Source organism: Quercus lobata, chromosome 11, assembly GCF_001633185.2.
Source record: "Quercus lobata isolate SW786 chromosome 11, ValleyOak3.0 Primary Assembly, whole genome shotgun sequence".
NCBI classification, from domain to species: Eukaryota; Viridiplantae; Streptophyta; class Magnoliopsida; order Fagales; family Fagaceae; genus Quercus; species Quercus lobata.
In genome coordinates this window covers 46591042-46608271 of record NC_044914.1, presented here as the reverse complement: position 1 = coordinate 46608271, position 17230 = coordinate 46591042, and the positions used below count along the sequence as shown (strand labels likewise).

The 17230-nt window shown below is 32.8% G+C and overlaps 1 protein-coding gene and 1 non-coding gene across 2 annotated transcripts; both read right to left on the bottom strand.

Annotated features, from left to right (window-relative positions):
* Nucleotides 1-82: 82 nt before the first annotated feature.
* On the bottom strand, nucleotides 83-166 carry TRNAL-CAA. The gene has a single exon. It is a non-coding gene; the product is annotated as a tRNA-Leu (tRNA).
* Nucleotides 167-2174: 2008 nt separating this feature from the next.
* LOC115968590 (transcription factor RF2a-like) lies at nucleotides 2175-5922 on the bottom strand. Its single transcript, XM_031088015.1, has 5 exons — nucleotides 5650-5922; nucleotides 4043-5536; nucleotides 3805-3937; nucleotides 3628-3712; nucleotides 2175-2770 (listed from the first exon to the last, which is right to left on the bottom strand). Exons 2-5 carry the CDS (start codon nucleotides 5332-5334, stop codon nucleotides 2538-2540), a joined length of 1743 nt encoding a protein of 580 aa, XP_030943875.1. The 5' UTR covers nucleotides 5335-5536; nucleotides 5650-5922; the 3' UTR covers nucleotides 2175-2537.
* Nucleotides 5923-17230: the final 11308 nt, after the last annotated feature.

Sequence of the window (17230 nt, the reverse complement as noted above, 5' to 3'; positions counted from 1 at the left end):
GTTAGTTTATAAAACGACGTAGAGAGGTGCCGTTTTATTAGAGATAGTGGAAAAGAGAAAAAAAAAAAATTGGAGTAAGAATTGTCAGAAGTGGGATTTGAACCCACGCCCTCGTTAGAGGACCAGAACTTGAGTCTGGCGCCTTAGACCACTCGGCCATCCTGACTGTTTTTGATTCTTTAATTTAGGTTTTCTATTTTGTTAGTTTGTTTGCATTCTTAAGAACTACCACGTTAATGCCTATTGACAAACATGGTTGCTTATGATCCCTTTCTAAACCAAAGGGGGAAAAAAATAATTCAAAAGACCATGGTTGAACTCAGACTACCATATTTAATGATATAAACTTATTTTATTAGTATATATCTTGGGCTTGCTGTCCTGACACACATTTCTTCAACCGACTTAAGGAAACAACTAGTTGGACATGTTTATTGTTAGATCTTAAACTTACTAGGAAGTCCACAACCAAGTCTTAAGTCAAATTCCTGCAAAAAAAATCTCCTTATGCTTTATAAATACCCTTTTGTTGAACAAAAAGAAGTAATTTTAACAAGCTATATCATCCCTCATCTTCTCCACTGGTTTTCTGATTTAACCATCAGAACCTCTTTGATCACCCACCCCGGTGGTTTTACTTGGTCTGAGTCCTCTTTAGCAGGTGATTGGATTTCTCAAAAGGTTCATCACAGTTTGGTAATGTATAAATCTTTATTGTAGTTCCATTGTGTCACTCAAATTTCTCCCACCCACTTGCCTTGTTAGTTTTAATTGTAGTTTAATGGTATATCACTTCCGTCTAAAACATAAAAGTTTGGTCAAGAATCTTATGGATCAGTAGCATAACTTGCTCCCTTTTTTTTCAAGAAATTTGAGGTTCAAATATGGGATTGTGAGAATTTTTGGGATTATGAAACTTGAAGGTATTACCTATTTCCATCATTTGTATTTTTTCCCCCTTAAAGTAGAACTTTCAAATTATTCTTATTTCGCAGCACATTGACATGAATTATAACAAAAAAAAATTACTCCATATCGTATAGTACTTAGAATACATAAGAATCACAACGAAAAAAAATTAGTCGTTTTCATTATGATGATTAATGATAAAAACAAGAATTAAGCATTGTTGATGGTTGAAATTGGTCTGATGAAAATTCAAAATGAGTCTTATGAAATTGTTAAATCCACCCAGATTTCATATATTTTAAATATACAAAATTTTCTTTGATAGGTTCATTAATAAAATGCATCTCTCTCCTACTGTTCAGGAGAATGACGTTTACCTCTGCACATTCTTGTTGCGATGGTCACTCTATAAGTATAAATACTTGTGAGAGGTAAGGATCAAGTTTAAGTTATCAAAGGAGAATTCTGCGCACATACACATTTACATTATGATAAAGTAAAAAAATAAATAAATAAATAAAAACGAAAAAAGAAAAAGAAAAGGAGAGTGACGTTTAAACTCTGACGTTGCAATTGGAGAGGGGAAAATTATCTTGGAGAGGACCATAACACATTAATTACACTAGTATTTTATAGGAAGATAACATTAATTTGGCATTTCTGCATGCTTGGACTATAATTGCTCGGTCCCTCATTTTAGTCCTTCCAGATTTCTCATCGAAGAGGCCACGGGGCCCAACAAGGTTTCTCATGGTCCATGAGTTGCTGACACTCATTATTGGGTTACCAAATTTGTTCTAACGCAATTCCTGTACTTCTAGGTACACAAAACCTTTTGTATATATCCCAACAACTTTTCTTCATTTTTACCACTATTGACGTGGCGAGTCTGGCATGGCCTAGAATGGTTGGCGTATAATAACGATGCCAATCTAATCACAACTTGCCTAGTTGTGAAAATAATTGTATCCATAGCATAACTCTGTTAACAATTTCAGCTGTGAGTATGATTAGGCAATGCTTCTGTGCTGAGACATCAATCATAGGCAGGAGAGAAAAGGAAAATGCAACACTTTTGATTCTTAATTTTCTCAGAAATAATGGCCTAGATTTGGCACGTAAGTGGTTCCATGGAAGACTCACTTGTATCCAAAGACATTGCTTACCAAATCAATTTTTGTTTAGATCAGAGTAAAGCTAAAACCAATGAGCATAATAAGAAACAATTAGAGGGGCATAATTCTTTACTGAAAGAAACAAGGAAATTAGAGGGGCATAATTCTTTACTGAAAGAAACAAGGACAGAAGAGTTTTGACTCTTTTAATGTCTTAAAAAGCAAAATTAAGTCCAATAATGTCTACATTCCATGATATCTACCAGAATTAAATAAGAGATAAAAAATATAAAATTAGTGTTGAGACTTGTATATGATTTCATACCACAGACATAGTCCGAGTTGGACACATTGTAGGTAGAATTCACGATTAACACACATTAAAGACGTCCCTTGGAGACAGTATAATAACGAATGAATGCATTGTGCAACGATTGCTGAATATTAAAAGCCAGTAATTGATAAGATAAAGAGCCATCCAACTGATTGAAGCCCGTGTTTCATAATCACAATCTATTGAATGGACTCAGATTTTGAGGCTGTGCTACCATTCTGCTGCTGTGACTGTTGCTGCTGCTGGTGTTGTAACTGATGAATGTTCATCTGGGTAGATGACTGCTGCTGCTGCATTTGGAACATTTGATGGTTGAGCTGCGAAACCATGCACTTAGAAGGGTGCTCTCCACCCAACTCTGCTGTAGCAAGCTTCAACCGTTGGACCTCCGCAGTTAAGGCATCATTTAAAGCTGTGCCATTAAACCACAGGCAGGAAAAGTTCCATAAGCAGTGTATTATAAATGCAGCACAAAAGAGAGAATTTCTGAAAATGGAGCATCAGAAAGAAAATTAACAAAAAAAGATGCCCACCAATGCTTTCTAGGCAACTCAACTAATTCAGCAGGCTTGCTCATTTCCAATGTACAATACTCTAGAGAATGCTTTCAATAAAGGATGCACATATATAGCAAACCTAATTTCCCAAGTGACATTGAGCATTAAGATGTTTGCGATAGCATTTTTTTTTTTTTTTTTAAAAAAAAAAAATTGTTTTAAGATATAAAACATTTAGCTAACTGCTTAAACAAAAGGTGAGTGAACCTCGGAGGGTAGTTGGATCTGGACCACAAATATTAAAATCTGGTTGGTTGCTTCTAGCAATAGAGGACTTGATGGCTCACAATAGGACATGATTAGACCTTTCTGAAGTACCAAAAAATAAACTGATAGATTTTTCAGAAATAATTTAAGAAGAGAATAAAGCGATAGTAAATTTTGAGCCTCTCTTCTCCAAACCATAGTGGACATCAAAGAAGCATCAGGCACTTCATTGAGAAAACAGTTCAAATGTGTATGAAGTAATGAAGCACTGAAATACCCAAGTAGGTGGCCAACATAAAAGTATCATTGACAATTCAAAATGAATATATAATGATAAAGAAATTTCCGCAAAAATTAGAGCAAACAACCAAAAATAGGAGAGTCACATGGAGAAATTAAAATTATTAATTCCCACCAAAATTAAAGGTGTCAACGGATGCACACAATGATATATTGATATCTATTAATGCAATGGAGGAAACAAAATAAGAAAAAAAATGTGTACCATCTCGGAGTTGTGCCTGTTGTTCCATTGCTTGAAGACGAAACTTCAACTCATTATTCTGGGTTGTGAGCCCAACAGAATCTCTCTGCATGTATTGCAAAGAAGACAAAGCAAATCAATTTAAGAAATAGAACATAGAGATATAAGAATAAAAGCATCAGTAGTTCAAATCCCCACCTGTAATAATGTAAGCTGTGCAGACAATGTGGTAGCTTCCGTCTGTAAAGTCTGGACCTTATGTTCCAACTCTGAAATGTACCGCATCTTTCGTTCTTTGGAACGAGCAGCTGACTGACGATTTGCCAAAATCCTAAATTAAACAACCAATAAGGTTAATAGAATGCAGAAAAAAAATGCTTCTTGGTTATTTATTCAGTTGACAATATTGAAGCTATAGCAGATGAAAATGCCATACCTCTTTGCACGTTTTGGGTCAGTCAATGCTATCTCAGCAAGTTTTTCATTTGCCATAATTTTCTTCAGTTCTGCCCCACTAAACTCGCCATTTCCAAACTCCAAGCTAAAGGCATTTGAATTACCATCAATTGAATTATTGGGTGAAAGTTGTCCAGGACGAGTTCCGGTTGAAGGTGGCATCTTAGGTGACTCATCACCGAATTGCAGCTTCCCCATGAAGCTATCCATAGAAACACTTCTGTAATGTCTAGTGGTTGGAGCAACATCTCCTCCTGCACTCCTTTTGACCCCTTCCCTCTTCTCAGCCGTAGAATTCAGTCCTCCCCTTGGCACACTGCCCCCACTTTCATTCACACTGCTTTCTGCTTCGTTATCACTGCTATCTCCTCCATTAGTCTTTGTCCCACTGGCTCTACTATCCAAGTCCTCACGATTCTCATTACCAGTCTTCTCATCAGTCCCTGAAGAGTTCAATGCATCAATGGTATCCAAATTCATGTATGCAGAAAACAGATCATCCACAACTTCCCCTTCTGGCTTCCTCTCACCCATACCTTCTGCATTGTTATCACCCCCTCTCTCCCAACTCGATTCCCTTTTAACCAACTGAGCCGGCTTTGCCATCCCCATATTTTCTCTACCAGAAACCGACCTCTCTAAACCAGCAGGACCCCTTAACGGAACAAGGGGCGGTGATGATTGCATCACACTCGAAAACCCAAAAGGGATATCACTATTAGACCTTCTATGAGCTTTCCTAGGGGGCAAACTCTCCCCAATCCTCGGAGAATCACCCCTCGTAGAATAAGGTGATGGAGGCAACAATGAATGCGAACCTGCATTCCGATCCTCCATTGACACATCAGTTGACACCCCAGCTTCTGACATAGACATGGACGAGGAGTCCCGAAAAGGGGAAGGGCTCAACGGGGGCAACGAATCAAGCGAGAAAAACGATGATGGCTGTGACAAAGATCGTGAATGAGTAGGCCCAGGACTAAAATTCTGTGAACCCATTTGCTGGTTCACTGGCCTAGACACAGGGATCTGAGAATAAGGTGAAATGGGTGGGATCTGATGAGGGTGTGAAGGTGGTATACCTATTCTTTTACCACTGTCACCACCAAAATTTTGTTGAAAATGGCGTGCACGGTTTAGTGAAGGGCTCAATTGGGGTATGTTAAGTTGGTCCATGGATAAAGGTTGTTTCAAAATGGAAGATGAAGAAGTACCAAATGAAGATTGAAGCCTTTGCATCATATCACTATTAGCTTCTTCAGTGTCACCCATTTTGCTTCAAAGTTTATAGCTTGTAATGTATTCTATGAAAAAAAAAAAAAAAAAAGAGAAGAAGAAGAAGAAGAAGAAGCACAACAAACACAACCCACTTTCACAAAAGTCTTAAAAGCTTTTCAATACAATTCAAGTCTAACCCAATTCACTTCTAACCAAAACACAGTGTATATCACCAAAGATCAAAATTTTCAACGATCTGCAAATGAGTGAAAAGCAGAATTAAACAAAACCCAGATAGCAAAATCAAGAAAGAAAAACTATACAATATTCAAAGGTCAAAAGAACTTGAATTTATATTTAGAAGTGTACCTTCTAAGTAGATGGCATTTCAATAAGGTAAAAAAATTTGCCGACCCTGCTCAAAGTCAGCAGAGACAAACAAAAAAAAATGAACTTTATTCTAAATTCTCCGCCACATTGAGCTTGTTTTTGTGACGGAAATGCCAAAGCACTCTCTCACTCTCTCTCTGTCTCTCTGTGTTAAAAAAATATTCACGGGCTTTCTCTCTCCAGAAGAAGAAGAAGAAGAAGAAGAAGAAAAAGCTCACTCTTTTTTTTTTTCTTCTTTGTCTCTCTCTCTCTCTCTCTCTCGACGACGATGACTACACGGATTTCATGACTACTACGCGTGAATTTAATAAGAATTTCATTTGGGTGGAATTTTAATTTGAGTTGCATTTCAATTTCATTCCGACTTCATTTCTCTCTCTTTCTTGTCCTTTGTCTCCGCAGCTTGTTTAGCGAGTCAATTATTTACTCTCTTTTTTTTTCTTTTTAATTTAATTTTAAAATTTTAAATTAATATCTCTCTCTATCTTTTTCCTGTATCTCCGCAGCTTATAGAGCAAATTTTTTAAAAAAAATATACAAGCAACACCATTGGCTTAATGCTAACTACGTCTAAGACATCATCGCACATTCTTGATATAATGGTCATTCTATAAATATAAGTGCTTGTAGGGGTGTGAATTGTAAAGGGCAAGGGATAAGTTTTAAGTCTATAAAAAGGTGTTTCACACACAAATACACTTAAATTAAATTAAAATAGAATTTCTATCTTGTATTAAAAAAAAAAAAAAATTTACGTCCAAGACATTTCAAAATTGATTATTTACTCTCACAAATCCTTACCGTGATAGTCACTTTAATTATAAATTCTTGTGAGGTGTGGGATGGATAAGAATTGGAGTTTAAGTCTCGAGGAAATTTTATATAAATACATCCACTTAGATTAAGTTAAAATAAAATTCTATCACAAATAAAAAATATAAAAAATACTAATTAATTTGGTCCCTAATCACTATGAAAATGAGAGAAAAATAAGTAACAGTTTAGAAACCAAGGTGGGTTTATAGACTAAATTGATAAATTTCGAATTGTTTTAAACTTTATTGGCATTAGCTCAACTTTGGTGTTGACTGTATTTTACTTTTCTTTTCTTTTTGAATAATGCTAGAGATACAAATTTTTTTATAAAAAAAAAAACTATAAATTGATGTATTGAGTGATTATTGGTAAATGAAAAAGTGATATTAATGGTGGATCTAAAAGAAAACCAATAAAAAGTTAGACACATTAATAGTTTATAAAAAAATTTGTAAAATAGTTTGTGATTATAGTATTGCTCTTTCTTTTTTTTCTTCAAATTTCGTGTTGATTAAATTATATTCTCTCTTGTTAAAAAAAATAGTAATAATAATAATAATAATAATTTGCTTTCTCTCTCTTCTCCTTTGTCCCCGCAGCTTATTAAGCAAGTATTTTTTTTATTCTTCCTTCGAAAGCTCTTTTGGACAACGTTAAAAACTAATTAAAATTTGTGCCGGTTTCACGCGGCAGTTAAAGCGCGTAATTTACACAACAAAATTTGTTTTGTTTCTTTTTTTCTTTTTTCACAATAACACAATTATTTTTTATAACATATCACAACTTATTTTAAGATAATAAATTGTGATTAGATTCATTAGAAAATTATTTTTACATAAATACATTTTTAAATATATTTTGTAATGATATATCCAATAATATAGTAACACATTAATAATTGTAAAAAAAAATAATGTCTGTAAATTTATTGTGATTCTTTTTTTAAGTAAGTATAATCTTGCTTTCTATGGTAAGAAAGGAATTTTCTTTCTTTTTTGTATCTGTCCATTATTGATATGAATTTGAAGTGGTTTTAAGGGCACAGGATTGAGTTTTGGAATTCTTGTGATTTAATGGTTTTCCTATTTTTGTTTTGAATTATATAAAAAAAAAAAAAAAGTTTCATCGGTTTGAAAGGAAAAGATTTTCAATAAAAAGACTTTTTTGTTGTTGTTGTTGTTTGCCTGTAACCAGTAAAGTAACTTTGTTACATTTGGTTGCATGCGGACACAAGTGCTGCATGACCGTCGTCACTCGTCATGTCGTAACGTAACGTGTTGGGTAATTCTTTCATCTTTTCATTTGGAAATTAGTAGATAAGGATAGTTAGCAACACATGCTTACACACTAGAACATTCAACATAATAAAGATGAGATGGTCTTGACTTGGTATGTGAGATAGTCATCTCGGTTTTCACATTGAGTATCAAGAAATTGTGATTTGGCACCAAAATTTTTTTAAAAATAAATAGACATGTGGTGTGGCACAAAATCATACAATAACTAAAACGAATTTTGATTTTGATTTCGATTGTGCTTTGATTTTGATATACTTCTCCTAGTTTGTAACCCATGTGATGCATGAAATTTTTTTACATAATATGATTTTTTTTCTCGCTTTTATTTCTTCATCTAAATATAAAAATCAATAATTGCGATAGTTATTAATAGACATTTATTATGATTATGATTATATATGAAATAATATTTTCTAAAATTAGGTATTTGTTATGATTGTATTTGTATATGAAACTATTGAATCTATCATTCAAAGAAATACGAAGTGCTAAGATACTAATGGGGGTTTAAATATAGAATAATATTTAAATATAATAAATTTGATTAAAAAATATATTAGAATAATAAACTGTAAAATAAAAGGCCTTAACAGTTTTTGTGGCACAACATTATGATATTAACCAAAAATTAAATGTTTTTTTTTTTTTAATTTTACATATACTAGTCAGTAACATGTGCAATGCACAAAAAAGTTTAATAATATATTATTTTTTCTCTATTTTTTTTTTCTAAATATAATATGTGATAATTATGGTAATTATTAATAGGTATTTACTATGATAGAATTTGTATATGAAACTATATCTTCTACTATTTAAAGAACATATAATTTGGTAAGATTTTAATGGAAAATTTAGTTATAGAATATATTTAAAATCAATTAAAAATATATAATAATAGAACAACGGCGTGTAAAACTATGAGACCTCAAAAACTTATGTGACAAAATATTATAAGGTAAACAAAAAGTCAAATGTCTTTAATTATATATGTGGGACCCGAAATCTGAGGTCTCAGCCCACTTTCTATTAAGGGCCCAAAGCCCAGGCCGAGGAGCCCTACTGCCAAGGATGCGCAATGAAAACTCCTTGAAGGCCCAAAGATGTGGCTGAGGACGACTTTACGTCCAACATCTCACAAAAACGCCTGAAGAAAAGGACAAACTCAGTACAAGGGCAGTACAAGCGATAAAGCTGTCAATACCATAACGTAGAGCCCAGCATCTGACAAGCCCATACCCCTTACCATGCTATCCAGCTTTTCCCAACCACCCCGACGTAAGGATTGATAGGACGAGTAATTGCCTCAAATAAGGAGAAACTGACACATAGATGAAGAAGAAGAATTGAATACTAGTATAAAAGGGAAAAGAGAGCTAAAAAGGAGGGGGCGCCTGGAGAAAGAAGGAGGAAGAGGGAGACTGGTGAGAATGTAATGCTCCTCGGACTAATGCCGAGGAGCCAAACCTCCTAAACCATACCAAGGTAAGGCTCAGCTATGCAGTCCAAGCCTACCTTTGTATGAGTTCTCAAGAAACCAGGACCAGACCCCTGCCCAGCGCCCAAGGACATGCCTTTCCAAACCCATTCTCTGCAAATCATATTATTTGGGTCCTTTATATACGAGCCCAAGGACATTCCTGGGCCGTTAAAAATCGTGTCATTACAATATATATTATATGATTGGTAAAAATAACCGACACCTTTAAAGGATCAAATAGATTTTAGTGGAAGAGAGTTACATAATAATCTTCCTAGCAAATAATTTGTTATTCCAATCAAAAAATTGTCATTGATTAATAACAATTTATTGTATAATCAAAAAAAAAAAATTATTTATTGAGTAATAGTCTTAAATTGTTTTTTTTAGTATCTTCTCTCTCTAGGTATATTTTATTTAATCCATGAAATTGAATCATTTGAAATGTATAGAGTACATTTTACGTTTTATTTATTGTATCTTGTTACGAATGTTTAATGTATATGTTGTAACACTTATTTAAAATTTTAAATGATATAGTACTTGAAACACTTTTAAACATATAATAATATTTAATTAAAACCATATAAAAATCATTTAAAATATAGATAATTCCCCAATAAATAAATAAAAAATAAATACATCTCTCTCTCTCTCTCTCTCTCTCCTAATCCACCTTAATAAATGCAATTCACAAGATATATGAGATTTAGATTCTTGTATTGGTTGTAGGAAAAAGAATACAACCAGTTTCTTTTCTTTTTGTGTGTGGATAATTTGATAATTAAGGTGAAGGATTTAAACCCTAGATGTCTCTATTGAAAATACTGGGGCCAATTGAGTTATAAGCTCCTTTGTAATTACATTTAGTTTTTAGTGGAAACTTATGCATCAAAAAATAACATTCATTCTCCAATACATGATACATAAAGCCAGTTATATTATTGGAGTCATTGAAGTGCATGGTGGACCAATCAAAAACTAAAATTTGTGATTGCTGTAGCAAATATATTGCGTCTCCTCTTGCATGCTTTTTCGCAACCTTTTGGTTTCCAAATTTATTGTAAAAAATATTGCCAATGAAATTACACCATGATTATTGTTCATAGTAGCTTGCCAATAATTCCCTTCTATATGAAATATGGAACTTTGGTTAAACTTGGAGGATTATTGGTTGTATGTGTTTGCTTTACACTGTGACTAGAGAGAGTTTATGTCAAAAGTTATTGTAATAGATTCATACTGGTAGCGTACATTTATGGCTGCTCGAGTATAGTAATTCAATGGATAATTCATTAATTCTAGTGGGTCACTAGCTTTTAACCTAATTTAATATTACAATAGATTATATATATATATATATATATATATATATACTATATATTATATTGTCAAGGATGTCTTTAGCATCAAGGAGAAGACTGTATTGGGTACTCCTTGTGATGGCTATCCTTTAGGATCAATCCCAAAAGGAATTATTAAATTTAAAAATGCATGCACGTCTCACAAGGTATGATTTTTTAATGAAAATACGTGTTGTTTTAAATACTATATAGCATGCATTGTTAGCAACACGAAAGGACATTTTTATAACATCAAGGGCTTGTAATTGGGTATAACCCTTTAGGTCATTGAAAAGTAATTGGCATGAGATAAAGTTTATGCTATAATAATAATAATAATTTAGTCTAATTTGATAGTCAATTGGAAACTATTAACACTAACACCCCCCCCCCCTCCAGTACCACTCAAAAAATATAACAAACTATCAATTAAAAAAATACAATAGTTATATTTATATATAGGGAGTACAAAGTGAGATTATCCTATATCCTAACTCCTAAACATGATCCAATTTTTCAATTATTTGATTCAAACAACTTAATTATTGGATTGGCTCTAGGCCTCACGATGTGGCTATACGTGAAAGATGTAAATTATCAATCAATTTGGTGACTAAATCACATAATTATCATGGGATTTAATATATAATTAAAGGTATCTCTAGTTAGCTACCATCAAGTCATCAACACCATAACGTGATGCTCTGACACTGATACTTGGGAGAGGAGAACCATGCGGTATGGGAGCTAGATTATGATGTCTTTTTGTCCATCATTCAATTGCAAGAAACAACATATAGAAAGTGTTTGATTAGTTTCAAAGTTTTCTCAACTAGCCATGGTGCCTTTTCCAAATAAAATGGTAATGTACATTGTCACCAAGAGCGAGATCATGGTGTTAGGACTTAAAGAGGAGTCTAGCTAAGAGGGGACGTACATAGACAGTTTTGGTACTTTAACAAATAAAAAATGAATAAGCACACTAGTTGTGCAAAAATTATCTTAGGCATTTGCTATATGAAACAGACCTCTTACAAACATGTGAACCCTATATCTACACTCATAGCCTCAAAGATACTTTCTCCTCGTGGTGACTATTTTACATGAGCGTAACAATAGTAGCTCTTCTACAAAACTGAGAAACCCATGTCTAAGGGACTTAAACAACGATAAGGAGTTGCAAGCGTACGTTCTTGTAGGCGATTTAAGTTGAAGCCTGACCTTAGGTTCACTCAGAAAATCAGTGGTTTCAGGTAGTATGAAACAATAGTCCTAAGCCGAACCAATTAATGTCATGTTGTTGATATCGTTTATAAAGGTTTAGCAAGCTCAAGACGTATCCCATACTAAAAGACCCTAACCACTAGACCACAATAGTCAATTTTAACGTTTTTTCAAAAAATTTAATTTCCTTTTCCATTGAAAAGTATGATACAAAATCAATAAGAATTTGACGAAACTAGTAAATGGAACCACCCCAATAAAACATCTCATTAGTCTTTGCCCCTATTTTGGTGCCACAAAACCCGCAAGTAATGCTAACCTCAGACACATTCTTCATCACCATCCACTCGTCAAGATTGGTGGTAAGAATTTTGTATCCATTAGAGGAAATAAAACCAACGGAACTCATTGCACATGTTGGGAGTCTATGGACTAGCAATTTCGGCAGTTGGCTTGTATTCATCCATAGCTTATCATCGTCACCCATTACAAAATGGATTGACAAGGAAAACACATTCGGCAAACGAGGTTGTATTTATATGTGGTCCCTAGGCATTAGATTGCACTGCCTTTCGGTAGTTTGCCACCTCTTCCTTGAGCTCTTTGTGGGTTCCTTGTAATACTTGCAACTAATTAAGGTTCACTGCAAACTCCACCTATGAATTTGTGATCTAAATCTAATGCTTAAGTACTTCTGGGTGTTGGTTAAGTCATGACTTCGAATCTTTGGAGACAATAAGACAGTTCAAATGGGATTGTCACATTGATCGTCTCCTATCAATTCATTCTAGGGTTTGGTTTGCATTCATTATTCATTACTATATTCAATTCATTGGACGTGATATGTGGAGACAATACATTTGAAAGCCCTACCCTTCATCCTATATAATAGAAAACTAATTACTGCTTGAATCGACTTAAATTAGGGTGTTTTTTCTTTTCAGGTTAGTGTTTAGTGAAATGGATTCATGTCAAAATGGGTTGATACTCTAACATGATTAATAAAATGGGTTAATTATGTGTAGATCTACTTAACTTGCAATTAACCCAAAATGACCCGATTCATAAAAATAGTGTATTGATAAATTCTAAATTAAAAATTTAAAGCAACTCCAATAGTTTAGGTAAAAGTAAAATAATCTCTATAATAGAGAATGAAACCAAAAAATAGTCATCTAACAACTTCTTTAAAACTCAAAAAATTTTTTGCTAATGAACAGCCATTCTCCAAATCATGTGCTATTGTTCATTAGCAAAAGAATAAAACATGATAAAAAATTAGTAAAGAAAGGAGTGGGGATGGGGGTATGGGGATATGTGTGTTAAAATATGAATAAATAATTAATAAAGAAATAATATTTTAATGAAATAGAAAAATAATAGATAATCTTTTGGAATATGTATTTGAAAAAGTAACTAGATAAAAGGTAAATGTCATTATTTACTGTCCAAACAATACAAAAATATAAAGAAGCTGCTGGAGATGCTCTTAGAGTCCCTAACCCTTTGACCAAAAAGAAGTTATCTTTCACTTTATTTTTCTTAGATTGTGTATTAAATGAGCTAAAATGGATCATGTCGTGTCAACTTGCTTAATAAATGATTTGTGTTTGTTAGAGTTTTAGGGATTTGACACAATATTAAATAGATATAGTTAAAATTGAGGTATTTATTTAAATATCAATATCTCGACACGACCCAAACTCTACCCAACCCGTTAACACAAATTGCCACTTATAATTTAAATGTACAACTTTTGTATTTTCAGATAACTCAATTAATAAAATGTTTTGTTATTATCATAAAATGAATAATTGGATATTATAAATTTCAAATTATATCATTTTTTTATATAAAAATGTGCTATCATTTAAGAGATATGGAAAAATTCAATCTGGACGGTTTTTTTTCTTATTTTGGGAGAAAAAGGTAGGAACCGTGAATGGGTTTCTAACATCTCACCTAAACCTTTAAAATATTTTAATTTTGGGACAATTGATGTGATTCATAATGTACCAATCTGTGCTGGGAAATAACTACACGTCATTATGGAATTACTATGCAAAATCCACCTACCATGTTCGAATTGACAAGGCAGGCTGAGAGTGTGGTTTAAATGTAGTACACAAATAATTGCTCTCTGCAATTGACCATGTTTATAGGTTTTTTGTCTTTCTTTTCAAACGGTACGAAAACATTTTATCCCGCAGATATCAAGCCGTAGGTATTATCAACTTCACATTTTTGAATAAAAGAGAAATATCGCCATCCTATGTTCATAATCCAAAATCCATACAATCAAAATTAAGGACCCGTTTAGTATGTATGTTTAAATAACAGTTTTTATTTTTTTTTTAAATATGTATGGGTAAAAAAATATATGAAAATACATGTAATATTATTTAAAAACTGAAAACACGTATTTAAACTTGTATACCAAACAGAGCTTAAGTGAGTCCTTATCCTTAAACTGAAAAATTGGGCTCCACAAATGGGTCTCGAAGCAAATGAAACTAGAGACTAAAGATACAATTTCACATGCATAAATACCCTCCCCCCCCCCCCCCCCCCCCCCCCCCCCCCCCCCCAAAAAAAAGCAAATTTATTATTATTTTTGTTGGAGATAGAAACATGATTAATTTTTTGGAGGCAGGCATGAACCATAAATTTTTACAATTAAGGAATATGATATATACTAAGTTAACTTAGAATTTAACTTATTATACATACCACATTCAATGGTTTCATAGTAAGAACAAAGTCATATGTAGGTTCTAGTTAGTTCAACTGGTAAAGTTTTTGATGGTTGAATAATCTGAGGGTTTAATTCCTACCAACACCAAAAATCAATTGGTGTCTTAGTTTGATGATAAAGAGCTATTATTAGAAATGGATGCCGTAAGTTGAAATTCTCTATAAAAAAAAAAAAAAAAACAAAAACAAAGTCATATAGTATACAAATAAACCATTAAGGGTCTTTCTCAAAAAAAAAAAAAAAAAAAAATTGTAGATATAAATCTTATGGTTGAACCATATTAATTCAATGTCTCTCTCTCTCTCTCCATTATTTTCTTCTTTCAATTTTTTCCATATGTACTTTTAACATTCAATGAGAACATTTATGGTCTATTCTTTTTTTTTTAAGAAACAAATACATACACAAGAGAGAGAGAGAGAGAGAGAGGGAGAGAGGGAAAGGGGTTCTAAGTTCTGACACAAAGGTACACTACAAATTCCACTCAAAAATCATAATAACTTTAAGAGAAAACGAGACAAGTTATACTACATAGTACACATAACACATTCTTTTAAGCAATGTAACATTTGTTTTTTTTTTCTTGGTAAACAATGTAACATTTGTTGTCTATTCTAAAAACGACGTGTCATCTTTTTTTTGGAATACCAAATTTACTAATACTTGATACTTATCCTTTTATGTGGGGTTTCATTAACAAAAAAAGCCAAATGGACATAAAGGGAACAAGAAATTCTTTAATTACAGTTCTAAAATATCCCAAATTATCTGATATACATAATTCATCATTATGAAACACGTTCGAAGGTCATTGTCAGCTAGATGAATTTACAAGGGACATTGTCTTCTTTGGTTGTAATTTTCCATATAATTATTATATTTATTCAAAACTCAATGGTACTTTCTCAAATTTGGTGTGGCGTGAAAGAGCCAAATCCATTTATTTTTACATTAGTGCATTGATGTTGAATTAATCAAATTAAACTTGGATGCAATTACTGGAGAGGAATTTGATTTCATTAGCTTTATTGGGAGATATAAGCTACCTATTTTTTTGAGCAAACATAAGCTACCTCTTTGCATGTTATTACAGTTAGCTCAACTGGTAAAGTCTCTGATGGTTGTATAAGAGATCTGAGGTTCAATCACCGCCTATACCAAAAATTGATGGGTGTCTTGATGTGATGATAAAAAGTTATCATTAGGAGCAAACACCATAAGTTAAAACTCTCTCTCTCTCTCTCTCTCAAAAAAAAAAAAAAAAAAGTTAAACCAATACTAAGTATATATAATAGTAGGTTCTAATTAGCCCAATTACTAAAAAAAAAATTTGAATAATAGTCTGATAATAAGAAATAATCATTATAAAACAAATACAATAGATTGAAATTCTATCAAAGACCTTGTAGAAGCCAAATTGGCCTAAAATACAACTGATAAGTATGGCGGAACATCTTTCATTTGCAAAAAGAATTTGTGACATGACTTACTTGTCCAGCAAGATTGGAACTACAAAATTTCCATCCTGATGTATATGGGAAAAACTAACACTATGGAAAGACTTTGCAATAATTTTTACACCTCGAATTAAGAAACCAACAGAAGTTGTCAAAGAAGACCCATCTTTAAAAGCATTAATCACTACCTCGAAATTACCTTTTAAAATAATAAAACTAATGCCGATTTCAAGAGAGAACTTGAGCACCATTACTGCTGCAAAGGCTTCTAACTCCACTACAGATTGAGGTAAAGAAATATTTTGGGACATAGAAGCAATTACCATAACTCTAACTCTATCCTCTCTAATAACCTCAATTTCAGCTCCATATATCAATACTATTGATAAGAGGATTCTCTTTTTTAGATTGGATTTTATGTAGTTCATAAATACCCTTAAATCTTACGTTTAACAATGAAAAAAAAACTTGAGGACATCTCAGTAAAAATATATCTCCAACTCCATTTAAAATGCCTACAAAATAAAATATTTTCCTACTAATCCAAACCTTCAAAACAAATTTATCTAAAATTTAAAATAAAAAATAAAAAAATAAAATTATGACACTAGACAAAAAAAAAAATTTATTGCAGAAAGCGATTATGAAGAGACTAGTTAGTCTATAAGAATTTTATTTTATTATAAAATTACTTTATCTTAGAGCAATTAAGTCGAATCTTATAAAAAAAAAAAAAAATGGGGGTGGGGTCCGAAGGGTGAAGGTTAGAGTGGGGGCCTCTAAGGGTCACCCTCAGTTTCAGCCTCGTGATCCCCACCATCCGTGAAACACGCGATGATTAACACGTGGCTATAGGAAATCATCGATGGCACCTCATGTTGACTTAAATCTAGTGGGGTCTACCAAACCGACACGTGGTGATAGCAACCGAAGGTCGCTTTTTTTTTCGCCACCACGTGTCAACTTTTTACTGCCTCAATGAAAAAGCGGAAGCTTATCCACTCCCATAGAATAGAAGCAATTGTCTTTTGTCAAACGCAAAAAAGTATCCCTTTGGCCCACATAATTATAGGCAACAAGCCCATTATTTTGAAAATGAGACCCCATTTTGTCTTTTCATGCCTAAAAACCAATTTTCTCTTCCCTACATTTTTATGAAAAATTCAAGAATACTAAACCCTACTTGA

What these genes read in the sequence shown, in the direction of transcription:
- LOC115968590 (XM_031088015.1), bottom strand. Translation starts at nt 5,334, where the DNA reads ATGGGTGACACTGAAGAAGCTAATAGTGATATGATGCAAAGGCTTCAA. An exon ending in GACCCAAAACGTGCAAAGAG is followed by an intron (nt 3,938 to 4,042) that starts GTATGGCATTTT and finishes TGTTTAATTTAG; the next exon opens with GATTTTGGCAAATCGTCAGT. An exon ending in ACAGGCACAACTCCGAGATG is followed by an intron (nt 2,771 to 3,627) that starts GTACACATTTTT and finishes TTAATGGCACAG; the next exon opens with CTTTAAATGATGCCTTAACT.